Below are 26,037 nucleotides of genomic sequence, written 5' to 3'. Positions count from 1 at the left end.
CTCGCTGGGCTCCGGGACCGTGCACTGGCACACCTGCCACACAAGCACAGGAACTTAAAATAAATAAGTTCTGAAACATGATCTCCCTGCATCATTATGTGAGGGCACATTTATAGGCCTATTATAGCAAATTAGAAATCAACAATTAAATGCTCAGATTACTGGAGATTTTGCTGACATACAGACCTCAATAGACACACTGAAGGATCAGACAGACTCATTAACTGCAGTTATCCTCCACAATCGAAGAGCCTTATTAGCTCACTTAACAGCCCAATATGGAGGTACCTGCCTCTTCGTAGAGGAAAAAATACTGTTACTATGCTAACAAATCAGAAAAAAAACCTCCCATCACCTAATGGAAACACCTCAAACACAGGGCTTCAAATCTATAAGAGACTCTTCTTGGTGGGGTCTTCAGGTTTTCTCTCATGGACACGCTTCCTGACTAAACACTTTAAAGCTATGCATCACCAACTCCTTTTAGAAGTCACTTCACCTAGGAGAAGAAACTGAAGATTCTTAATAATAAAAACAGGGGCTGGTGAGATGGCTCAGTGGTCTAAAGCACCTATTTAGAACAAGCTTAGCAAACCACAGGGACCACGGTTCAATCCCCCAGCACCACATGCCAGCCAGCCCCGCCCCCTGGTGGGCTGAGCTGGCCGCGCGCGCGCGCGCACACACACACACACACACATATATAAATAAATAAAATTAAAAATAATAATAATAATAATAAAAACAGTGGGAGGATCTAAGGACACATTTATAGAATAACAAGCTCATAGGCATATTAGAGCAAAGTTATAAACCAAGAGGGCTGTGACCCCAAGGTCTTACTACTTGTCACATAGCTAGCTTACTGCATTCATCTGGCCTTGACTGCCTAGGCTCCTGACGTTCCCACTTTATAAAGTGTTGATCAAACCGATTGTGTCTGGCTTATGTTTTAAAAACATGCAGTGATTCTGGCTTGCTTCAAGTTCAAGGACTTCAAGGACACATGTTTGGGAATGACTGGCCCAGTCAGGGTCATTTTCAACTTCACCTACTCTTCTCAGACTTCCTCCCTCTCAAAATGTTCCTATACAAACCTGCCTGACAATGTATGACATAATACATATTCCACGTAACCAATTATACAATAACCTATCAGCTTCATACTTCCCACTTCCCGTATTTAAACTGAACTCAAATCTGACTCTGGGTGCATCATTTGAACCTCTGGGTTCCCCAGCCTCTTAACTTCTCAATACAAACTCTTGATTTGATATTAGTTTTCTGCAACAATTAAGTTACTCATGCTGGTCTCAAATCTGCAATCCTCTGGATTATAGGTGTGTGCCACATATCCAGTTCCCCTGTCTTTTAGTTTAAGCAGGTCCTGAATAATGTCTAGACTTTATTTATACTGAGAAATTTTTTTATTTGCTAAATTTGCCAACTCTATCAAAAGAGAATCTAAGGCTCCTAGCAGTAAGAGTACAGGAATTTTTTTCTATGGAAAGGAGTTCAAAGCGAGGTTTTAAATAATCTCTTTAAAGAGTAAGTTTGGTGCCCATTGTAGTTTGACAGGATTAACATGTTCCACCTTTAACCTGTCAAACACTAGGTTTTAAACCAAAAGACGCTTCTCTCCAGAAAAGTGGAATTTCTGGAAAATTTTAGCACATCTAAATTGCTATAGTTCTTTTAACACTAGTTCTTTTCTTTCATCTTAATCTTTACTTCATTTTGCAAAGTTTTCATTCTAAACTAAAGCGTAATTGTTAAAGGCACGAAGGAATAAATACATAAAACGCAAAAATAGAAAACCAGAACTTACAATCTGACCCTCAGTTCTTTTCCTGGAATTTTCCATAGTACCACCATTAAAAATAAATTTTCATTCTCATTCAAAAGTAATCCGTTTTTGTTCTTCCTGGACTTAGAATGTGTCAACAAAGCTTCCACTGCCTTTCTAACCTGCAAAGTATAGAGACACAAGTTAATTTTCACAAAATAATTTAACACCACACACACACACACACACACACACACACACACACTCCCCCCCCCCGTCTCTAATACACAACCTCTACTACCTACTTCTTACGGTGCCGCAATTTATACTTGGAAAATTCATAATTCACCCAAAATGCACTTGCCTACAGAAAGGAGCCTTTTCTCAAGCCTGAGCCAGACGAAAACAGTTTCTCCCAAGCTCAAATGAACAAGGCAGTTATCGCAGGGAAAGCACAAAATAACAAGTAGTATTTACAGAGTACTACGTGCCAGGCTGCGGGCTACAGGAGCTCACACAGATTACCTCCTGCGATCCGATCCTGGACAAGGAAAAAAGAGCCCATTTTAAAGAACTGATAAACTCTTGCAAAGCTATAGTCGTAATCCAATTTAAATGGGCCAGGCTGCAGGTCTCAAGAGAAGTAGGTGTTCATCGTGCAAAAAAACCAGGCGGGCTATGACGTGCATGGCCACCAAGAGACCCTCGCTGGGCTCCGGGACCGTGCACTGGCACACCGAGCCCGCTATGATACTTCCCGGCCTCCACTCGCAACCTCGAGGCCTTGCAAGGGTCACAGCCATCCTGCTTCGAAACCTAATTCCTCTGGGGCACTCACCTGCTCTTTGTCAAGCTGCGCTGGTGAAGGCCGCTCTGCGGGAGTCAAGGTGGCGGGCAAACCCGACTCCTGGGAGGAGGACGGGTCATCCATCTCTCCCTCACCTCGTGCAAACCAACACGCCACTCCGGAGCTGGCTTCCTGCGCGCACCCGAAAGTGCGGTCCGGAACCGGAAGTCAGGGGGCGGGATCCGGGCTCTGTGCGTCATTTCCGGGAGGGCGCGCAGTTTGAGTTCCCGGCGTTGCGCGCGCGGTGTGTCTCAATGGTCGCTGAAGTACTTGCTTCAATCAGAGCCTCTTTGCTGAAGCAGCACTGCTTCCTCCCTTCAGCTTCCGTGTTGTTGCCTGAGGCGTGGGATCTGTCGACCCTCGTGGATCTTACGCAAAGGAAATCGAGAAAGCGCCACGACGTGGAAGAATAACCCTGACTGGCAGCCCAGTGTGATCCGCTCTGCGGCGCTCACGCAAGTGCAGCGTCCTGACTCGGCCACGCTCCTGTAGTGAAGTGACGTTAGGTGAAGCCTCCTCCCGGCTGGTGGGGATTCCCTGAAATATGGAACTGAAGCAGCAGGTGCAGCGTTAGCCGGCGTGAGGCTCCCAAAATGAAACAAATCGGGACGGACCCTGGGAGCTTCTGGTCTCCAGGAGAGGCTGGCGGTAAGTACCGGTAGTTGTGGAGGCTGGATCACAGACAGATATGGAATACGGTAGAGGGGCTGGTGAGATGGCTCAGTGGTCTAAAGCACCTACTTAGAACAAGTTTAGCAAAAACAAAGGGACTGCGATTCAATCCCCCAGCACCACATGCCAGCCAGCCCCGCCCACTGGTGGCCTGAGCTGGCCACACACACACACACACACACACATAAATAAATAAATAAAAAATAAAAAAAAAAAAAAAAAGGAATACGGTAGAGCGAGTCCCTCCCGCCCCATGCGTCTCCCCAGAGGTAGCCAACGTGTCACGGTATCTCCTGAAACTCTTCAGAAATATTCTAGCTTTATTTAGGACAGACTTCTCTTTTCTCTTTATGGATGGAAGATTTTTTTTTCTCCTCACAAACAATAGCCTGATATACCCATTGTTCTGCACCTCATATTTTCTCCGTAATATGTGGAGTTTTTTCTTTGTGGAGGGGCCTGTATTGAGATTTGGGTCTTGCTGTGCAGTTCAGGCTGGCCTCAAACTCACTTTGTAAGCCTAAGGTGGCCTTGAACTCGCAGCAATCCTCCTGCCTCAGCCCCCTGCCTTACAGATGTGCTCCACCATTCCCGGCAGTATAGGGTATTTTGAAGGTTGTTCCAAATCAGTACAGGAAACACCAATTCATCTATTTTATTTTATTTTTTTGCATTTTGGGGGAGTTGTTTTATTTTAAAATGTGTATTATTTTACAAATTAATGTATCTTACATTAGACTATTCAAAATCTCTTTAAGATGAAAAAGTGTATCTTTCTAACATTGGGTCTTTTCAGGCTGCTTAATAACATATTTTCTACATAGTACCTCATTAATACACATTGATTTAATAGTGTTAAAACTACATAAATACTCTTAATCTGAGAGGAAAATTTAGGGACTAAATTACTTTATTTATTTATTTATTTTTTATTTTTATTTTTCAACAAATAATACACTGCATATATTCTTCTCAGTGGTTAATGGCTGTACAAGATGCGGACTTGTGATCCTATTTACAAACATCATTAGAACAAATCATTCTATTCATTAACAGAATGTAACTATATATCTATCCCAACCACTTTGAATACACAGATACAAAATGGACATTCATCTGTATACCCCATTTTTTCTAAGTTCCGTTATTGAATATTATAGGTGTGTAAACTCAGCAAAATATTCTATTTTTATTTTTATTTATGAGAGAGAGAGAGAAAGAGAGAGAGAGAGAGAGAGAGAGAGAGAGTGTGTGGTGTGTGTGTGTGGCCAGCTCAGCCCACCAGGGGGCGGGGCTGGCTGGCATGTGGTGCTGGGGGATTGAACCGCGGTCCCTGATGCTTTTGCTAAGCTTGTTCTAAGTAGGTGCTTTAGACCACTGAGCCATCTCTCCAGCCCTCAGCAAAATATTCTAAAAGAGTCCAGTAGCCCATAATAGCATTGGGTCTTCTGTTTAACTGGCAATTCATCTATTTTAATAGCCAAATAGCGCCCACCATGTAGCTACGTTACAGTTTGTTTAGGTAGCTTTCTGGTAGCCGTTCAGGATGGTTCCAGTAGTTTTCCACTAGCTATATGAAGTTTTGAGAGGTTGAATGGGTGATGACATTTAATGTCAGTTAAAGTGCTCCTCCCACGAAAGGATGTTCTGTTGCTAATCTCTATTAAACCACCTTGTTTTTAATCAACTTGTAGAAGAAATGATTTTTAAATGGTTAGCACCTATTTCCACATGTCTGTTCTAGAATCCATATAAGATGAAGTTAGTTTTAGCACAGTGTTAGGAATTCTTCCACTGGAGTTTATGTATCAACATCTTGTGGTATTCTGAAAAGAGCATTTGAGCTGCCAGATATTCTGTACCTTGGATTCAAGAAAATCAAACTTCTGTGCCAAGGAAATGCCATCAATTCAGATGAAAGACCATGGGTGTGTTTGGAAACAAGTGGCTGGAGGAGGGATGCACAAAGGGAAAGAATATAAAGTGAAGCTGGCAAAGTAGGTTAAGATATTAATTATAAAGTTGATAGTTTAGATTTATTTTGGATAATTTGGTTTTTTTTTTTTTTGTTTTTTTTTTTTTTTTTTTTTTCTTTTCAGAACTGGGGTTTTAACTCAGGCCCTTGCGCTTGCCAGACAAGTGCTTATTCTACTATGCCATTTCCCTAGCCCCCTATTTTGGAGAAATTTTAAAGGTACAGATGCTATGGTGGTGGTGCTGGTGGCTAGAGAAATTGTAAAAGTACAGACTTTATGGTGATGGCAGCTGTTTTTGTTTTTATTTTTGAGACAAACTCTTGTTATGCAGTTCAGCCTTAAACTCACTATGTAGTCCAGCCTAGCCTCAGATTCAAAGCAGTTTCTTGAGTGCTGAGATTACAGGTAGGTGCCACTACACTGGCTTAAGATTCAGGGTTTTGAACTGTTTGATAGAGAAGGGAAAATAGATAGGGATGAATTGTGCTTTAGGAATCTAATTACAACATTGAAGAGTATCCTGTTCCCAAATCCATTGGTACTTACTTCAAGTGCTGGAGGTTCATTCTCTCCTAAAGCATAGGAGAGAATGAACCTCCAGCACTTATTATTAACCAGCTAGATTTAGTAACTTGCTTCTATCAAATGTAGTATGAGGTGATAGGATGTCTTTTCTGAAATTAAACTGTGGTTTCCAGTCTAGTCTTTTCTCTGTCTGCCTCATTCCCTACTTAGCGCTTGGGAGGCAGCCATGGAGAGAGGGAAGCTAGATGCCATGTTGTGAGGATGCTCAGGCAGCTTTCAGGCAGCCATTTGAGTAGGCTTGGAAGAAGATCCTCTCCCAGTTGACCCTTGACATGACTGCACACTCCTAAGAGATCCTGAGCCAGAATCACCCAGCTATGCTGCTTCCAGATTTCTGACCCATAAAAACTATGAGATAATGAATGTTGTTTTAAACTGTTAAACAAGGGTAATTTATTATCCATTAATAGTTTTTTTTTTGGGGGGGGGTCTTAGCGGAGGGGGGGGACCGGGATCAAACTTGGGACCTTGCACTTGCCAGGCAGGTATTTGTACCACTGAGCCATATCCCTGACCCCATTAATAGTAAATTAATAGAGGGGCTGGGGAGATAGTTCGGTGATCTAAGAACCTACCTGGCAAATGCAAAGTCCTGAGTATGATCCCAGGTACCTCATGACCTGCCATCACCTGAAGTATCTTTAGCGTTTAAGCCATGTACAATATTAGTACTTCTTTAGGAAATAAATAATGGGGGGGAAGGAAAGAAATAATGTATTAGAATTGCCTGAGATGGGTTACAGAGGGGAATGTAGGAAACTATCATGATTTTCTAGGTATTCAGAACTGATACTAGTGATAGCAATCCCAACAAAGTTTTTTGTTTTTATTTGTTTGTTTTTATGTATTTAACACAGGGTCTCACCACACAGATTGGACTTGTAGTGGTCCTCCCAAGTGCTGGGATTGCAGGAACATGCCACCACGCCCAGTCTCAATTGCCATCTCAGCACCTCCCAGGGGCAGGGCCAGCATGGCAGATCAGGAATTGAACCCGTGGCCCCGGACAAAGTATTTATGAGACTTGACTAAAACATGATGTACAGGGATAGAGATGTATTAGCTTTAAATTCTGAAGCCTGAACAACTGTGCAAATGGGTAGTGGGATGACACAACTTGGAAATAAAGGAGGAGCAACAGATTTGAAGACAGAGATAAATGTTTTTCAATAGTTGGGGTTTAAAGTTTCAGTGGTATATCTAGTTGCTTTTGGAATGTGGAAGACAGTATTCCAGAACTAAAGAAATTTAGAAATCATCTTGGGGATGATTTCAAATGATTTTAAAATGGGGATGGTTAAAGAGACAGAAATAAGTAAAACTGCAAAAAGAAATACAGAGCAAGAGTAAAACTGTATAAGCCAAGCAGTGGCACATGCCTTTAATTCCAGCACTTTAGGAGACCAGGGCAGGAGGATTGCAATTTCAGGTCCTGCCTGGGCAACTTCAAAATAAAGAAAGGACTGAGGGTGTAGCACTTATTGAATTACTTGTTAGCATTTTTGGTTTGCCCATAAATTGACCCTTTTTAGGATAGTCATTTCATCTTTATCCATAGTTACCCAGTGTATGTGATTTCTACTGAAAGGTCAAACCTGGATGGCTGAACCCACAGTACTGGACAGTACCCACACAGTACCGGACCAGACACACTGATACAAGTGAAACAGGTTTATTGGAAGCGCGTGCAGGGGCTGCCTCCCGGACCAAGACAGCATTGGACAAAGGGGGGCAGGAGACTTTATAGAATCTTTCAGGGAGGGTAATCGTGGACTAGAACAGCCAGGTAATAGCCAGATTGCGGGTTTCAGAGAGTGTGATTGCTGGCTGGAACAGCCAGATCTCAGGTGGTCATCATTTATCTTCCTTCTTAATTCTGTTTATGTCAGAAGGGTTGAGTTGACTCTTCCGGTTCTCTACCATGGTGCAGGATCAAGGTGAGAAGGAGAACCCCATGCAGGAACTTCAAATTCGCAAACTCTGCCTTAAAATTTGCATCAGGGGGTTGGTGAGATGGCTCAGTGGTCTAAAGCACCTACTTAGAACAAGCTTAGCAAAGCACAGGGACCGCGGTTCAATCCTCCAGCACCATATGCCAGCCGGCCCCGCCCCCTGGTGTGCTGAGCTGGTCACACACACAAAATAAATAAATAAAATTTAAAAAAAAAATTTGCATCAGGGAGAGTGGAGACAGATTGACATGGGCGGCCAAGGTATTGGAGCAGCTCACGGGCCAGACTCCTGTGTTTTCTAAAGCTAGATACACTGTCAGGTGTTTTGGCATCAGAAGAAATGAGAAGATCGCTGTCCACTGCACAGTCCGAGGGGCGAAAGCAGAAGAAATCCTGGAGAAAGGCCTAAAGGTAGAGTATAAATTAAGGAAAAATAACTTCTCCGATACTGGAAACTTTGGTTTTGGAATCCAGGAACATATCGATCTGGGCATCAAATATGACCCAAGCATTGGTATCTATGGCCTGGATTTCTATGTGGTGCAGGGTAGGCCAGGTTTCAGCATCGCAGACAAGAAACGCAGGACAGGCTGCATTGGGGCCACACACAGAATCAGCAAAGAGGAGGCCATGTGCTGGTTCCAGCAGAAGTATGATGGAATCATCCTTCTTGGCAAATAAATTCCTGTTTCTGGTTAGAAGGCCAATAAAATGTTTTCAGTGAAGAAAAAAAAAGGGTTGAGTTGAGAACAACATGGGCCAAGGGGAAGTGAGCCAAGACCAAAGTACAATGTGGGGCAGGGTTTGGATTGGATCTAGCATAGGTTACCTAGGAAACCGAGGGAGGGAATGTATGGGGCAAGGTCCCCTGGAAACTGAGTCCCAGACTGTCTTTGATAGAAAAAGGGTGAAGTAATCATCTAGCTACTTCCTGTTGAACGGGGGTGTCGTGGGGCGGTGAGTCTGGAAATCAGGGTGAGGAGTTGTCGTCATTGGAGGGGTTATGTTGGAGTAAGGCCTGGTAGGAGTAATCTGAAAGAAGCATTTGGTTAAAATTTGGGGTGTGAATTTAGTTATCACATTGTGGACTAGGGTTATTAAGCAAGGAGCTACAAGAAGCATAATGAGTCCCCCTAGTGGCCCAGGAGGGGGAAAGCCACGTGAGTATGGTCCCTGATAGGTTGTGTAACCCCCATCCTGGGGAGCCCATTATTGGTATTGTCGCGCTCTTACCTTTTAATTCTTGGGTCTTTTGGTATATAATACAGATTGGTTAACATAATAGCAACACTCTTCCTTTAAAAAGAGGCAAGTTCAAACTTTTTCTGCAGTCATCAATTCAAGGGCTCGCCTGTTCTGTAGTACCAGCTAGGTGAGTTGTTGTACTTCTTTGTATATGACATCCATGGTGTTGGCTGTATGTTTGTTTGTTTATTTATTTATTTATTTATTTATTTATATTTTAGGGAAGGATCCATAGGGTGTTCAGGGTCTCTGTGCTAGATCAGACTTGTAGTGATCTGCCTATTCACAGTTTCCCAAGAGCTGGGATTACAGGCATGCGCCACCATACCCAATCTCAGTTGCCATCTCATCGGGCCCCAGGGGTGGGGCCAGCATGGCAGACTGGGGATAGAACCCCGGCCCCTGAGCCTGCTTGCAGGCGCTTTAATTCTGGCTGTATGTTTAAATTCTCCCACAGTCTGTTGGCCAGCTGTGAATATAACCCCAGGGATGTTTCTACTGCAGCAGCTCTTGCTAAGGTGGTTCCCATCAGGGCTGAACCCATGAGAAATCCCACGTGGATTGCTCATTTTGTTTTATGTGATATTGTAGGGAGGTTGGCCGAGAAATAATTATCGGCAAATTCTTCTTCTGTATAGACAGCGAGGTTAGGAACTATTAGAATTGGAGACCTAGCAGAAGGCAGGGGTAGACAGAGGAGCCACATAGGAAGAGTTGTGTGAAGTTTTTACAAGGGGGGAGGCGGGGGAGGAGAGAGTTACATGGAAAGTTCACAGAGCATCCTGTAGAGCAGGGAAAGTTATATGAGGTAGTGAGGGACATGAGGGTAATATTTAGGGCTAGGGATCTCTGAGTAAATGGACAAGAGCTTGAGCAGGTTGTGTTGGTTGAAATGGCTATTATGTCTGGTTGACATATAGATGAGCATAGTCAAGACTCAGATTAGCAGGAGTGTGGGAGAGAAGTTTGAGTGCTGTGAGGGCCATCCAGGTGAGGTTAGTGGCTGTTTTTTGTAGGGAGGCATCATCAATATCAGGGACCATGTAAGGCGTCTTATGAATATGGAGGAACTGAAATGGGTCTTGTCTAATAGAGTCAATCCAAATGGTGAAGGTGACCCTATGGTCCCATATGTCTGATTGTGGGTTATGGGTGTTGAGGTTAATGTAGTTGCTGTGGTATGAGGCTCATGGTACTTGAGAGGGGATGAAAAGTTTGTACTTTGCCATTTGAGGAGTGTGGTAGTTGATACATTGTGTCAACTTGGCTGAATTGGCTCAGGCAGCTCTGGGAGTGGGGACCCAGCCCTGCAGTGAAGCAGGGCCCAATCTGGGGCACTGTTGGGCCTACACTGGGGTGCGATTGTTTGAACCTTAGGGCCATGGGCCACCCCAGAGTGACTCAGCACAAAAAGTGTATATGAAGGAATTGAGGAAGGGTTCCAGCCCTGGCCGCCCTGCCCTGCTTCCTTGGAGAAGACCCAGCCTTCGGAGGAGCTATGTATGTCTTCGCAGTCAGCATAGAAGGAAGAGAGAGGCTTGATTTGATGGATGCCACAGCTGCTGCTCCTCCTCTTCTCTTCATTGTTCTCTGCCTCCATGAACTGCTGTTGTGTGCCTTTTAGCCAGCGGAGTATGAACTGAAACCTCCTTAAACTGAGCTAAATAAAATAAACCTTTCCTTCCTTCATGTTGAATGTCAGGTATTTGTCCCAGCAACGCATAAAAAAGTAACTAAGATAAGGAGTGTACTAAGATGTTACTCCAGTTCAGGCAATTATCCCTGCACTGAGAAGTGGGTGCATTGTGAATGCAAAGGTATTTTGGTTTGTGGCTGTATGTCTGGTGCCAGTCTTGTGAGCCACAAGGAAAAGGATGGAGGTTACAGGCATCAAAGATCAGGGACACAGAAGGGCAGTGGGAGGAAAGGCAGTGGGAAAAGTTAAGGGCCAATTGCCATTGACAAGGGCCATCAGTAACTTCCCTGTGGGGGAGTGTGGACCCAGTGTAGATGACACATTTCCAATATAATTGTTGAAGTTGTTGGTGGAGTATTGAACAAGGATGAAAAAGAGATGGATAGTCAGGAAGAATATGACCCTCATTCTGGGATTGGAGCTAATGTGTGGGGTCATTTGAGGAGAAGTTTTGTAAGGGAGAGAGATTGGCACTACCAGGTTTGCTTATCTGTTTGTTGATCAGTTGGTGGTGGGACTCTTTTGAGACTGGACAGATGGACCCAGGCTTGACTTCCCAGAAGCTTTGCAGCAGTTGGCGTGCTCAGGATAATGGTGTGTAGGTCAGACCAGTGAGGCTCATTGGACGGTGGGATGACTTTATGAAGATTTGGTCTCCAAGCTGAGCCATTATCAGGTTTAGGGAGGCATTGGTCAGCATATTGTCTGAGATGTCAAGTTAATGAGAGCAGTGGCAAGTAGTTGGCAAGCGGATTGGGAGTTGGGTCTAGAGGTAGGGTAGGTAGAAGCAGGGGTCTAACATACATAAGTTCTAAAGAACTAAACACAGAGTTGTCTGAGGGCAGCACAGAGTCGGGCAAGGGCAGAGGGTAGTAGATCTGGCCAGGACTGATGGGTTTCTATGGAGAGTTTGGTTAGTTGGGTTTGATCAGGTAGTTGGCCTTTTCTACTTTTCCTGAGGATTGAGGGCATTAAGGAGTATGAAGTATCCATCTTACATTTAGGGTATGAGATATTTGTTGAGTGACTTTAGAAATAAAGACAAGTCCAGGGCTGGTGAGATGGCTCAGTGGTCTAAAGCACCTACTTAGAACAAGCTTAGCAAAGCACAGGGACCGCGGTTCAATCCCCCAGCACCACATGCCAGCCAGCCCCACCCACTGGTGTGCTGAGCTGGTTTAGTAGGATAGAATATACTATGTCAGCTGTTTCTCCTTTTGTGGGAAAGGCTTCAACCCACCCTGTGAAGGTATCTGCTAGAGAGGTTATATCTGAATTTTTTGTGGCAAGGCATATGAGTGAAATCTATCTGCCATTTTTGGCCTGGGAGAGATCCCCTAAACTGATGGAGTTTAAAGGAGACCAGAGGCCGGAGTCCTTGGGGATTGACTTGGTGGTGCAATGGTTTGTGATATCTTGTAGGGCTTGGTCAATCTCTTGTAATAAATGACAATGCAGAAGACAACTGAGAGGGCGCTATCCAAGGTATAGGGAGTTGTGTAGATCTGTAAGGAACTGTGTAGCTTGAGTGTCTAGCAGGCAACATTTGCCCTCCAGAAGAAGCCATCCCTGTGGTCCTGGGGTGGCCCCTAGTTTGGAGAGAGTCTCCCTTTGTGAGTGGGAGTATGTCGGGTTTGTTGGAGTGTGTGGGGCTGTAGTGAGCATCATGAGAGGTGACCAAGAGAGAAGGGCAGCTTCTTTGGCTTGTTGGTCTGCAGAGTTGTTTCCCTTGGTTATGTTGTCTGTGCCCCTCTGATGACTTCTGCAGTGTAGAATGGCAGCCTGGGCAGGTAAGGAGGTGGCCTTGAGAAGTTTGGGTATGAGGCCCACATTGACAACGGAGGATCCTCTGATACTAAGGAACCCTCTTTTCACCCATATGGCTTTATGTTGGTGAGTAATGTGAGAAGCATATTTTGAATCAGTATATAAGTTAGTAGTGGCTCCCATCACTAGGGTGAGGGCATGTGTCAGAGCTGTTAGCTCAACCTTTTGGGAAGATGTTCCTGGAGGTAGGGGCCCGACCTCAATAGTGGTATGTAGTGAGACTATTGCATATCCTGCTCTAGAGCCCTCAGGGGTGTGTGTGTGTGTGTGTGTGTGTGTGTGTGTGTGTGTAACTTCCATCCACAAACCAAGTAAATTGTGGCTGGGGAATGAGGGTATGACTTATAGGGGTCACCTTGGGAAGGAGGTCAGTGATCACATAGGGTCTGCCTGCCACAGAGTAAGCAAATAATGAATGTTGAAAGAATCAGTGAATTGGGCCGGGGAGATGGCTCAGTGGAATAAGCGCTTCCCTGGCAAGCACAAGGGTCTGAGTTCAATCCCCGGTTCCGCCAAAAAAAAAATAAATAAAAAATCATTGAATCTTTTCCTGCCCTCTTAGGGCTTTATGCACTTTCTTCCTCCCGTTCTCCTTGGTAGATGCCTTTCTGCTGCTTCACATGTACTCTTTTTGAGAAACAGTAGTGCTCACTTTGGCAGCACATACACTAAAATTGAGAGACTATGGTATCACACTGTCCTCCCTTCTCTCCATTTATTGACTTGTGGAACTGGGAATGGAACCTGGGGCCTCACATGCTTGGCAAATGCTTTACCCCTGATTACACCTTCAGGCCTTTTTATTTATTTTTTGAGATAAGGTTCACTATGTAGTCCAGGCTGCTCTTGAAAGCGCTGTGTAGCCCAGGCTGACCTCAAAGTCAGTGATCCACCTGCCTCAGCCTCCTAGGTGCTGGGATGAGAGCCATGTGCCACCATGCCCAGCTCAATCCTTGTAAAAGTATTTATTTTGAGACAGGTACATGCTGTGTCACTGAGTTGCCCAAGTTGAGCTATACTTTCAGTCCTCCTGCTGTGACCTTCCAGAGTGCTGGAATTACAGGCATGTGTTACCATGCCCTACACAGTTGCTCTTTTTAAATGAATTAATTTGAAAAACAAACCCATGTTCTTTTCATTAGATTTGACTGTAGCAATCTGAGAGAAATGTTTCATTCTTAAATATTTTTATCCATGTTCTGGGTATTTGAGTAGTTTTCCAGTATATGGATATGTATATCATAATATTTATCCATTCACTAGTTGATAGATACTTGGGTTTTCTTGGTTTCGAGTAATTTTCATTCATATTAGATAAATGAATGGAATTGGTAGATAATAAGAAATGACTAGCATATGTATACAGAAGATAGGATAGGTATATAGCTACTTTCTCTTAGTTCATTGAGAAGGAAGGTTTGTATTAATATTGTTTAGACAAGATATGTCTGCATTTTGTCCTCTGAATAACACGGAGACAACAATATGCAATGTACTGTTACTGTCCTACTAACCTGTTTTGAAACTGTTTCACAGCTATTTTATCTTTTTTTTCTCATTAAAATGAAAAAAAAAAAAAAAAAAAAAAAAAAAGAGCTGGGGAGGTGGCTCAGTAGAATAATCACTTCTCTGGCAAGCATAAGGGCCTGAGCTCAACCCCTGGTTCCACCAAAAAGAAAAGAAGAAATGACTAGATCCAAGAATGCAGCTCAGTGGCACAGTGCCTGCTTAGCAAGCGTAGGCCCTGAGTTCAATTTCTGGCACACACAAAAAAAGGAATGACTAAACATTTTTCTAAAGACTACTTTACAGCCTTTTTACCAAGATGGCGCCAAAGGCAAAGAAGGAAGCCCCTGCCCCTCCCAAAGCTGACCAAAGCAAAAGCTTTGAAGGCCAAGAAGGCCATGCTGAAAGGCATCCATGGCCACAAAAAGAAGATAGGAACATTGCTCACCTTCTGCTGTCCCAAGACACTGCAACTCCAGAGGCAGCCCAAATACCCTCAGAAGAGCACCCCCAGGGGAAACAAGCTTGATTTCTATGCCATCATCAAGTTCCCCCTGACCACAGAGTCAGCCATGAAGAAGATTGAGGACAACACTCATGTTCATTGTGGATGTCCAAGCCAATAAGCAACAAAACAAACAAGGTGTGAAGCAGCTCTTTGGCATCGATGTTGCCAAGGTCAATACCCTAATCAGGCCTGATGAAGAGAAGGCATATGTTCGATTGGCTGATTATGATACATTGGATGTTGCCAACAACAACAACAAAAAAAGACTACAACCAACCTTACCAACAGTATATGATTTTCAGTTGTTCCATACCTCGCCAGTAATTCTCATTATAGTCATTACAGTGCTGTTTAATAGTGGATTAAATAGGGCCAGGGAGATGGCTCAGTACAATAAGCACTTGCCTGGCAAGCGCAAGGGCCTGAGTTCAATCTCTGGTTCCACCAAAAAAAATAAATAAAAATTGTGGATTAAATTTAAATTTTCGGGCTGGTGAGATGGCTCAGTGGTCTAAAGCACCTACTTAGAACAAGCTTAGCAAAGCACAGGGACCGCGGTTCAATCCCCCAGCACCACATGCCAGCCAATCCCGCCCCCTGGTGGGCTGAGCTGGCCACACACATACACACATAAATAAATAAATAATTTTTAAAAAAAAATTTAAATTTTCCAGGGGCTGGCGAGATGGCTCAGTGGTCTAAAGCACCTACTTGGAACAAGCTTAGCAAAGCACAGGGACCGCGGTTCGATCCCCCAGCACCACATGCCAGCCAGCCCCGTCCCGTTGGGCTGAGCTGACCACACACGCACACACAAAATAAATAAATAAATAAATGTTTTTTAAAAAAAATAAATAAATTTGAATTTTCTGGATGTCTAATAATGTGAGGAACTTTTTATTGGTTATTTTCCTATACTTCTTCACAAAAAAACATTTCTTTATACAAATTGTCTTACATGAATATTTTATTCCAGTTGGCAATTTGGCAGTTTTAAAATTTTTTCTTTTTCTTTTTGTGGAACTGGGGTTTGAACTCAGGCCCTTGCTCTTGCCAGGCAAGCACTTATTCTACTGGGCCATCTCCCCTGCCCCTAAAAAAAATAATTTTAATTGGTACATGTTTGTAGTGCATGTACTATTGATACATGTACATATTAAATTTTCTTATATCCTCCCCTTTTCAATTCCTTTCCTCTCTGCATCTTTTGGTCTTTTTTTTTTTTTTTTTTTTTTTTAAGTATTTGGTATATGGTCTCACTATGCAGCTCCAACTGGTAGTGATCCTATTTTCAGCCTCCTCAGCACTGTGATTAAAGGCGTGCACCACCACACCCCATCTTGGTGGCTGACTGAGCTCCCTGGGGATTGGGCCAGCACCACATGTGGCACCAGAGATCTAACCTGGGGGTCCTTGTGCTTGCCTAGGTAGGCGCTTGGACTGCCAAGCGATCTCCATGGCCCTGGTCTCCTTCACTTTTACAAAAGATCGCTATTTCTTATTATTTATCTTTTATTTGGCTTGTATAAGAGAAACCATGTGGTATTTAAGCTTGTGTCACTGATTTTATTCCACGGGTTTAAAAAAAAAAAAAAATCTGGTTTCAAGGTACATCCATTTCCTACAAATGCTCATGTTTATTCTTTGTGGCAGAATGGTTTCCATTATGTATAAATGCTACGTTTCTTTTTCTTTTTCTTTTTTTTTTTTTGCAAAACTGGGGATTGAATTCAGGTCCTTGCGCTTGCCAGGGAAGCACTTATAATACTGAGCCATCTCCCCAGCCCCAACATTTTTTTCTTCATCCATGCATCTGTTGACCAACATATAGGCTGATTGTAAGATTTAACTATAATGGGTATGCTGCTATAAACATGGGTGTGGATGTATCATTGTACCATGAGGCCTCTAGAAAGATACCTGGAAGAGAAATAACAGGTTTGAACGGAACTTCTCATTTTACTTTTTTTTTTTTTAGTTTTCTTGAGTACTCCATACTGATTTCCATAATGGTTGTACCACTTTATATTCCCATGAACAATGTAGAAGGGGGTATCTATTTCCAACTGCAGTTTCACCAATATTTGCTACTATTTCTGTATGATAGCCATTCTAATAAACTTAATATTTGTAAAATAATAGCCTAAGTAGTCATAAGAGACTGAATTAAGGATTAACTCATCTCAAATCAGTTTTATGAGTTACTTTTAAAAAATAATATGGAAATATCCAAGAGTGAATATTTCTAATTGAGCAGCTGTCAACTTTTACAATCATTTCTTCTATAGTAAACAAATTTTAAGTAAGAGATTGTAAATTCAGCAGTTTAGTATTCAGGTTTCAATATCAAGTTGTTTCTGTCTGAAAGTACTGCAGTATCTATCTGTGAACTTGTATTTAGCCTTAGTAGTTGACAGTGTTCTCCCTTAACAAAATATCATTAACTATGTGCAAAGTAGGACTATATAATTTTATTAACAGCTGTCTGCCAGGGCTCTTTGAACATTGCTATGTGGCAGAGCTGAAGAAATTTTATACCAGTTACTTGAAAATAATCACTTGCTAGAACCAACAATATACCTCTTGGAAACTACTAAAAATCTTTCTTAGTCCTGCCAAGTAACAGTAGTTACAGATGGCAATTAACAAACAACAAATGAAATGACCAACGAAATGTTATATCTGAATTATTTAAGAAACAATTTAAAAATTTTTGGTTAGTATCCTTGATACTCAGCACATTTCCTGTACTGAAATCTGCTACATAGTATTAACAGACAGAATGGAATTAAAATTGTTTAAATATAGGGAGGTGAAATAATACTGCTTAAGTACAGAAAATACCGAATGTGACTTTTTAGAAAGATAGAAGTACACAGTTTTCTTAATCAGAAAGATCTGAGTCTGAAATCCTGACTGTGACTTACTAGTTGTTCAGCTATGGACAGGTTAGCCAGGCCTTAATTTCATTTGTAAAATAAAGCTAGTTCCCCAAGAGAATGCTGTATGCACTCCTGGCGCACACATAACCGATTGGTTAGCTTTCCTTTCCTTTGATGAAATATGTAATCATTATTCAGTGGACTGATAAATCAAACTTTTTGAGGCTAGGCAGGAGCCAGTGCAGTTGTGTTCACTCAAGGAAGAAATGGCTGACTGAAATAGATACTAGATTGTGATATAAAGAAAAATAAACTTGAGGCAGAGGTCCTGGAGAACAGTTAGATTATGTAGAAATAATTGAGACAGGGTCTTGGTAAGTTGTACTGGTTTTAGGTTGCTCTGTATCCCAAGCTGTCATCAAATCTTCCTGCCTCAACCCCCAAGTGCAGATATTACAGGTGTGTATCACCACGCCTGACTTATTTTCTAGATATATATATAAAAAAGGTTACTCTCCCCATTGGTCTCTTTCATCACTGGAGATAAATAGCTGACAATGTGTATTACTGTTCTTTTACACAGCACCAGTATATAATTAGGTGAAAGCTATGAAGTTCAAAGTGTATCTTTTAGGAAAGTTTTAGACATAGTGAAGTATTGTTAGATCATAGAATCAATGAAACAATTTCCAAGGAAAAAAATTACTTGTGCACATAATACAAAGAAATTACTGCCCCTCAAAAAATAAAAATAAAAATGGGGGGGGAGGATTTAGCCCTAAAAGTACAAATAAGGTTAGTCTTGCAGCCTTGCCCAGGCAACATGAAAATGTCTTAAGGACAATCCAGTGTTAAAATTGATAGTATCACTTAGAAACAGCATAAAAAGCATTTGAGATTGGAGTAGAAGGGAACTTTTTTTTTCACCACCTCCAGAATCATAAAATTGTCAGTTTAATGAAAGCAGACAAAAAAGTTGTTTGTTGAGGACCATGCACTCGGGCCCCCTTTCTGTCCCTCTCAAATAGAAGCTAACCCTAACTCTGTCCAGGACCTGTTTTCACATGAAAAAAAAACACGATTTTTTTTTTTTTCTTTCTGGGTCTTTTGCCTAAAGTTTGTCTTTATTAGATTTTGGTTATCTTTTATTCTAGGCTGGGAGATAATCATTAACTACAAAGCTACAATATTCCTCTTTTGTGGGAAGTGGTAGTTGTAGTGGGGATTGTGCCAGGGTCTTCATACTGAGCTCCATCCTCAACCCTTTTATAATTCTGTAAGGTCCTACTATGTTGGCTAAGTAGCCCAGGCTAGGCTCAAATTTGGCATCCTCCTGTCTCAGCCTCTTTAAAAGTGCTGATTCCAGGTATATGCCACTACACTTGGCAGTATCCCAGGTGATGCTCTTTCTGCCTTAAGATGTCCTGGTGAAAAATGCCTGGGTCAGAAATTATTTCCACATGCCATAAGTGCAAGCCTCTCCATTAGTCTTTTACTTACTGCTGTATAGTGCTGGTAACTAGTGCCCAAAAATATTACAAGAAGTTGTTCAGTAAAGCATGTAAAATATTTAGTTGACATTACTGGAAGCCTCGTCATTTAAGAGTAGAAAAGTATGCTTAGTACTAGGAAATGTCACAAAAGCCTTTATTCAGAATTTTTATAATTCAAATGTTTGATTACTGTAAGCTAGTTTTTTGTTCTGTTTTGTTTTTTGTGGGGGGGAACCAGGGATTGAACCCTTGCACTTGCCAGGGAAGTGCTTATTCCACTGAGCCATCTCCCCAGCCCTACACATACTGCAAACTAGTTCTAAGGTAAGACTGGTTTGATGTCAAACCCTATACTAGAGACTAGTTACCCAAACTTTAGGGGCTTTAAGAAGTTAAAAGCCAGAACTACTTCTGTCTTATATAAAAGAAGAACATGCAAGGGCCAGGGAGATGGCTCAGTAGAATAAGCACCTGGCTGGCAAGCGCAAGGGCCTGAGTTCAATCCCCAGTTCTGAAAAAAAGAGATGAACATGCAGAGCACATACAGCATTGTTGCCATCCAGTTAGCCTCTGTGGATACTACCTCTGTTTATCATTAGTTTCTTGCCCTTGCACAAGAAGGGGCAAGTACTGTTAGGTCTCCTCATTTTTATTAGAAGTCTTGAATCTGTAGATTCGTGGTTCTAACAGAATGACCATTGTTCTCCCCAAATTTTTCATATAAGCTACATATTGTGATATTTAAGCACCTTCTATGACCCATCTTTTATAGTGTTACTGTTTTCATTTTATGAGGTTGCCATATAGTCTGGGTTTTTGGGTTTTTTCTGGAACTGGGGATTGAACTCAGGGAAGCGCTTATTCTACTGAGCCATCTCTCTGGCCCGAGGTTGCATGTATTTATAAATTCCTTGACAGCCTTTCAGCAATTCTGATATATGGCTCCAATACTTGAGGTAAAAATAAGAGAATATGCAGAAAAAATACAGTATGTTACAATACATGCAGTTATGAACAAACAGACACACCGGTCAAAAGGGAAGATGACAATTTTTATTATAAAAGCGAGATTTTGTTTAACTTCAGTAATTTGAACAATTGCAAGAGCAGACTAAGGGCTTAATCCTCACACAGGCACCAAGTCAGGCACAGTAGGTAGCTACAAATCATAAGAAAAAGGTTTCTTTCCTACCTAGAGTATTCTTCCATGCTTTGGAAATTAGGTTTTAAAGACGCAACAAACCTAGTAAGTTCCCTTTAATCCTCATTTTTTTTTTTAAAGTGAGATCTAGGTATTAACTGGCTATCTGATTAAGACTAGTCATTAAACCCTGGCCTGAAAAATGTCCATGCATCCTTTAAAACAAAAGAAATTAAGCAATCGTATCCATTTTGGAGAGCCCAGTATTTTTGAGTCCCTAAAATGCAGACCTTACAGGCTCAGGCCTGTTTCACCTAATGCATGTGGAGGAAATGGAGGCGAGGACAATCACCTGAGGAGCGCCAGAGCTCCAGCTCCAGCACAAACACTCTTCCCCGGGAAGCAGGAAAGGAGGTAGCAAGGACTTGGGCTGACATCTGAAGCACTAAGCTAATGTGCCTGGCAGAGGGAAGCCTCAGGAAGCACAAAATGTCATTCACCTGTGCTGTCCACAAACCTGAATTTTTCATGTTAAATTTTTAAAGGGCACAGTGGCATGTGTGACAAGGCAGAAAAGACAATTATTGTTTCAGGGTTTGCTTTAAGAAATCTTTGTGTTTTCTGCCTAATCAGACCTAGTGCCTATTTGCTTTTCTTACACTAGAGAAACATAAAAGGTTTTATCTCTACTCCTACACCTCCAGGCCCTTGTAATAATCCTTTGTAAACAATTCAGCTAGCATATTACTGTTTCAAGGAAGCAAAGGATTAGAGGTATGTGAGAAGTACAGTATACTTATTAAAGGGAAGACTCAGTAAGTTCTAGGATACTGAAAATCAAGAATATCCTAGACCCAAAATGATCAAAGATGAACCAAATCTATCCTATCTGAAATCTGGCAATAAATTGGTTCAAATGGAATTGACTGAATTCCTACTGAAAAAAAAAACAAAAAAAAAAACACCACTTCTTATTTCCACTCACTATGAAATCTAATGTTACAAACTGCTAAATTTAAACCTAGTAAGTCTTTTTAGTTGTGCATACATAATTACACTTATTTAACAGGTTGCTACCATGGCAAGATCTCTGAGGAAAGATCATGAATATATTAGATAGCATCTGCTAGAATCACTGAAAACTTAGTTGGAGGAAATAAAGGCAGCATTTGGAGACGGATAATCCTCCAAATTCAGCTGACTGCTATCTATCTACCTTACGTATGTCTGTGAGAGGATTAATTGCAGTTTATTCTAATAAGGTAGGCCAACACTGAATATAACATTTAATCATTCTAAAATCAGAGCTATAGTGCTGTAACCAGAGATTTCACAAAGGGTTTAAAGGTTGAAAGTTGCCTGGTGTTGAGAGCTGTAAATAAATACTGTGCAGTTGTCCCTTGACTACCTTAAGTCTCTACCCAAAGCAATGAAGCTATCATCCATGAAGCAGCAGTCCATGAGCAAGTCCATGCCAAAAATGAAAGGTGCTAGAGTGCTGTCACGTGTAAATAGTCATCCAAGATCAGAGTAATTACTAGTGTTCCTGAAGATTGCCAGGGCAGATTAGCTGTTTTGTTTTGTTTTCCTCCCAAAAGTTCACCATGGGAACAGTTTTTGCCCAGATTCAACTCTCTCATAGGTTGCAAAACTGCATCTGGTTGCAAGTATGATCCAAAATATTTGCAGTGGTTCAACTGAAAGGATTCCAGTAATTCTTCAATTCATTTTCAAAGTTGCATACAAAAGCAGTTCTTATAGTTCTCATAACTAGCACACAAGTATGAATCACCTCATTACAGTTACTAACCTGTACTTTTACAGTTTACTAAATTATTACATTCAGTTATGACATATTTCAAGATTTTAAATTCAAAACAATATACATGGGTTTAATTATTCAAGAATACTTTTTACTATTTGTCAGTTAATTCCATGACAATATACACTCAGTTCATCTCTTGGTTTAATTTTACAAAGATTTTCACTATTATTTCTTCTTAATCTTTAACTATCCAGCCCTAAAATGAATTTTACAAAGATTTTCACTGGATAAATTTTTTGCAAATTATAAACAAATATATTTTCCCTTCTTCCACAGTAACAAATAAGAGTTTAAAATGGCAATTGCTTAGCTGTTTATTCCAATGACATCTTAAAATTCAGTTCATTAATTTAAAATATTATAATTAAATAATCTAGCATGAAAGTTGTATAAAGATCATTAATATAAAAAGATGCAAATAAAATCATGGTTATAATATATCTATGTTAAATACAGAAACAATGTTTAGGTCTATAATATGCTAAATATGCAACCAACTGCCCTATTTTTGCATTGTCAGCCACATGAACAGTTTGCACTTATAGAAGACAGAATGAAAGAGTAGGAATTTATATTGCTCTTTAAAGATCTAACAAACATCTGTACACACTGCAAGTTCATTTCAGGTATTTATCCCCTTGAATTTCAAATGACTACCTAGTGTAACCACAAGTTTGAAATAGACCTATTTTATTTATTTATTTATTTTGCGGAACCGGGGATTGAACTCAGGCCCTTGTGTTTGCCAGGCAAGCGCTTGTTCTACTGAGGCATCTTCCTGGCCCCTGAAATAGACCAATTTTAAATGGGGAATACTTTGTGAAGAATTTCATTATCCATAAAATGTAAATACTGCAAATATGTTACAAGTCCAATGAGTTTTTTAAAAATTACATTTGTACTTTTATCTTTCTTGGCAGAGGGAGGCCCGTCACAGCTGCTGTCCAAGTTATTTTACCAAATCTTGGCAAAATATTTTAAGTCTTTTAATATTCTAGGTGTGTTTTAACAGCACACATAACTTTTTTAATGTGTTCAATTTAGAAAGCAAAATTATCTTTGGAAATAATTTCAGTGACTTGTGAACTTTTAAAGGTTCATTAAAATCCAAGCAATTGCTAGTATTACTCATCAACATGGAAGTATAAAAAGGTTACATTCGGACTAAAGCTCCTGTATTTCCCAGAAAAATAAAAGCCCAGAAAAATTTGAATAAAATTTAAATTTCATGCAATTTAATAGCAATAAATATAGTTCTATGAAGCTGCAGGAAGTAACTTTGCCCTGTTCATAAGATGTAGGCTCATTCACTTCATGAATGGGAATTCCACAGTTAAGACACTGTCAGATTTGTTATCTTGTGACTGGAAATAGTAACTAGGCTTTTGTTTTCTGAGGAAAAAGGTTACAGAGGTCATGTTATCAAACATACAATTACAAAGTATGTCATTTAGAGATAAGTCACAATGCAAAAGAGGCCACATTTAACGACATACAGCAACACTCACTCAACATGGAGGCTTCTGATAACCCCAGAAATGTCTTCCATTTTCCACTTATTCTCACAAAAAAAACTTCAGTCACCATGGTTGTAGTAGAAAGTTGCCTTCACTCTTAAGAACCATCACATTGCTGCTCTGTAGTTCATCCAAATCATGGTTAGCAAATTTCAGCTTTATACTTAATAAAGAAAATTCAATTTCAAATAATTGAGATAAAACTTACACTGTGCTTGATTCTATTGATCACTATTAATTTAGTTTGGGCAGATTCTGCTGATCCTACATGTGTGTTCACTGAATTGCTGGACTACGATTGGCTTTAACTAGCAAGAATCTTCCAACCTTTAAATTTATAATTTAACTGGCACGTGTATAGTTTCCATACTAGATACATGCAGCTCTTATAAGCAAGAGGCATTTTTGCCAGTTCTCAACATGCTTGCTTTATTGTAAATTCCACTGATTTAAAACCAGTTAATGGAATTTTCCATAAGGTTACAATTTCATTAAGCTTTCCTTACAAAAAGAGTATACTTGTTTCGTTTTGTTCTTTTATCAGTCTACTGTACTTAACAAATCATATTCAAATATAAATTGGAAGAAAATAACTGAAAAGACCTAGTTAGTAAAGCAGTGTCACAGTTGCACAAAGGTATTTAACTGTGTATGCATTAACCATCAAAAGAAGAGGTCAAACTATTTCTTTCCTCTAGTACAAACTTGAACATTGTAAATGCCTCATTGAAAGTAGTGAGTAGGGAAAGAGTTTAGAAAAGCCCAAGTAATAAAATGTATTCAATTACTTGGGAAAGTTAAAAAGCTAATGCAACAATGTTACATCCAGGTAAAAAACATTATTCAAAAGCAATTCAAATACCAAAAAAGGTTTCAAATTGAATATTTTATTAACATGGTAGTTGTCTGTAACATGTGCACACACACTCGCACACTCAGAATGATCTGCCTGGGAAAAAAGACTATGCCTAAGGGGAAAATGAAAAACAAATTTTCTATAGGTTTTCATTATTGTATGCAATTATGTCCACATCACTTATGAAGCTATTGCCAAATCTGTCCAAGGAAGCAGTGTGGGGACGGGGGGTCATCTTCGGAAAAACTCAACAGTGGCATAGCAGAGCTCTCAATATGAGAAAGCTGACCTAATGTGGACTTTTGCTATGAGTTTTTTCTTTTGCAAAATATGGGGAGAGGTTTATAAATGGGCAGAAAATAAGAGAAGGTGGTATGAAGTAGGCTTTTGCAGTCAATTTTCCTCACAGTATTGTGCAGGGTCATTGAGAGAAATGCTTAGTCTTTCTCTGGAACCAGTTTCAGAACTTTTCCAATTGCAATGGTCTTACCTAAAGATGAAACAAAATGAACAAAACAAACTTTCAGTAGTTTTAACAGCAAGTCACAAAGAATATTATCTTAACCATGAACTGTTATGTAAACTACTAATTGGCTTTATCATCAAAATTAGGATTTCTGGTTAGGTGTTTTTTTTTTTAGATTAGGTAATCTTAAGTAGGTTTTATTTGGGAGAAGGAGTAGGCAGGAAGAGCTATTTTCTGTATCAAAAGCTTATTCTCGGTTGAATAAAATGTGGCATATCCACACAATGGAATACTATTCAATAAAAAGAAATGAGTTACAATACATGCAACAATGTGGTGGAATCTCAAATGTACTAAATAAACTAGACAAAAATCTTTTTTTTAAAATTGTATTTAGGGGCTGGTGAGATGGCTCAGTGGTCTAAAGCACCTACTTAGAACAAGCTTAGCAAAGCACAGGGACCACGGTTCAATCCTCCAGCACCACATGCCAGCCAGCCCCGCACCCTGGTGGGCTGAGCTGGCCACACACACACACACACACACACACACATAAATAAAATAAAAAAAAATAAAAATGTATTTAGAAAAAATAAATAAAAATAAAAATAAAAATGTATTTAGTATAGAGTCTACAGGGTCTTACTATACAGATCGGACTCATAGTGATCCTCCTGTTTTCAGCCTCCCAAGCACTGGAACTATAGGTGAGTGCCACCACGCTGTCTCAGTTGTCATCTCAGCACACCCTGGGGGCTGGAACCGGCACAGCATGCAGGGAATCGAACTTCAGGTCCCTGAAACTGCCTAAGCAGGTGCTTTAATCTGCTGAGCTGTCTGGCCAGGCCATTTATGATTTTATTTATAGATCATTCCCCGAAAAAGTTTAAAATAGATAAAAGTAAATTAATGGTTGTCTAGGACTGAGATAGTAATAAAGGGGGACAAGAGACCTAAGGTTTCTTTTTGGATATCCTAAATGTAAAATGAGAACAAGATGATGATTGTACAATTCTCTAGACATAAATTATACATTTAAAAAGGTCAATGTTGGGCCAGGGAGATAGCTCAGTAGGATAAGCGGTTGACTGGCAAATGCAAGGATCTGAGTTCAATCCCTGATTCCGCCAAAAAAACAAAACAAAACAAAACAAAACAAAAAGAATCCCTTTGGGGCTGGGGAGATGGCTGAGTAGAATAAGCACTTCCCTGGCAAGCACAAGGGCCGGAGTTCAATCCCCAGTTCCACCAAAAAAA

The 26,037-nt window shown here is 40.7% G+C and overlaps 3 protein-coding genes across 8 annotated transcripts in view; 1 reads left to right on the top strand and 2 right to left on the bottom strand.

Annotated features, from left to right (window-relative positions):
- Positions 1-2,779, bottom strand: part of Rsl1d1 (ribosomal L1 domain containing 1) — a 12,984-nt gene extending 10,205 nt beyond the window's left edge. The window contains exons 1-2 of the mRNA XM_012517589.2: positions 2,625-2,779; positions 1,829-1,968 (exon numbers count right to left, since the gene is read on the bottom strand). Coding sequence (XP_012373043.1) covers positions 1,829-1,968; positions 2,625-2,717 — 233 coding nt within the window. The 5' untranslated portion in view covers positions 2,718-2,779. The remainder of the gene's footprint in view (positions 1-1,828; positions 1,969-2,624) is intronic.
- A 116-nt stretch (positions 2,780-2,895) lies between these two features.
- Positions 2,896-8,499, top strand: LOC101581880 (60S ribosomal protein L11-like). Its single transcript, XM_004644227.2, has 4 exons — positions 2,896-3,121; positions 3,218-3,281; positions 7,756-7,870; positions 8,046-8,499. The coding sequence occupies exons 3-4, from the start codon at positions 7,788-7,790 to the stop codon at positions 8,497-8,499; spliced, it is 537 nt and encodes a 178-aa protein (XP_004644284.1). The 5' UTR covers positions 2,896-3,121; positions 3,218-3,281; positions 7,756-7,787.
- A 13,660-nt stretch (positions 8,500-22,159) lies between these two features.
- The window catches only part of Gspt1 (G1 to S phase transition 1), a 54,289-nt gene continuing 50,411 nt past the window's right edge, over positions 22,160-26,037 (bottom strand). For 5 of the 6 annotated variants that reach the window (XM_004644226.3, XM_023704387.1, XM_004644225.3 and 2 more), the window contains 2 exons: positions 22,738-24,804; positions 22,160-22,626 (listed from right to left, as the gene is read on the bottom strand). In XM_004644226.3, coding sequence (XP_004644283.1) covers positions 24,752-24,804 — 53 coding nt within the window. In that variant the 3' untranslated portion in view covers positions 22,160-22,626; positions 22,738-24,751. Of the gene's footprint in view, positions 22,627-22,737; positions 24,805-26,037 lie in introns of those variants that run through there. The other variant, XM_004644224.3, reaches the window with a different exon arrangement.

The sequence above is a fragment of the Octodon degus genome, unplaced genomic scaffold (genome assembly GCF_000260255.1).
Source record: "Octodon degus isolate 3935 unplaced genomic scaffold, OctDeg1.0 scaffold00195, whole genome shotgun sequence".
Lineage (NCBI taxonomy): Eukaryota > Metazoa > Chordata > Mammalia > Rodentia > Octodontidae > Octodon > Octodon degus.
The sequence above is the reverse complement of the archived record's forward strand: the minus strand, read 5'-3'. Positions and strand labels throughout refer to the sequence as shown.

What these genes read in the sequence shown, in the direction of transcription:
- LOC101581880 (XM_004644227.2), top strand. Translation starts at nt 7,788, where the DNA reads ATGGTGCAGGATCAAGGTGAGAAGGAGAACCCCATGCAGGAACTTCAA. An exon ending in CTTAAAATTTGCATCAGGGG is followed by an intron (nt 7,871 to 8,045) that starts GTTGGTGAGATG and finishes AATTTGCATCAG; the next exon opens with GGAGAGTGGAGACAGATTGA.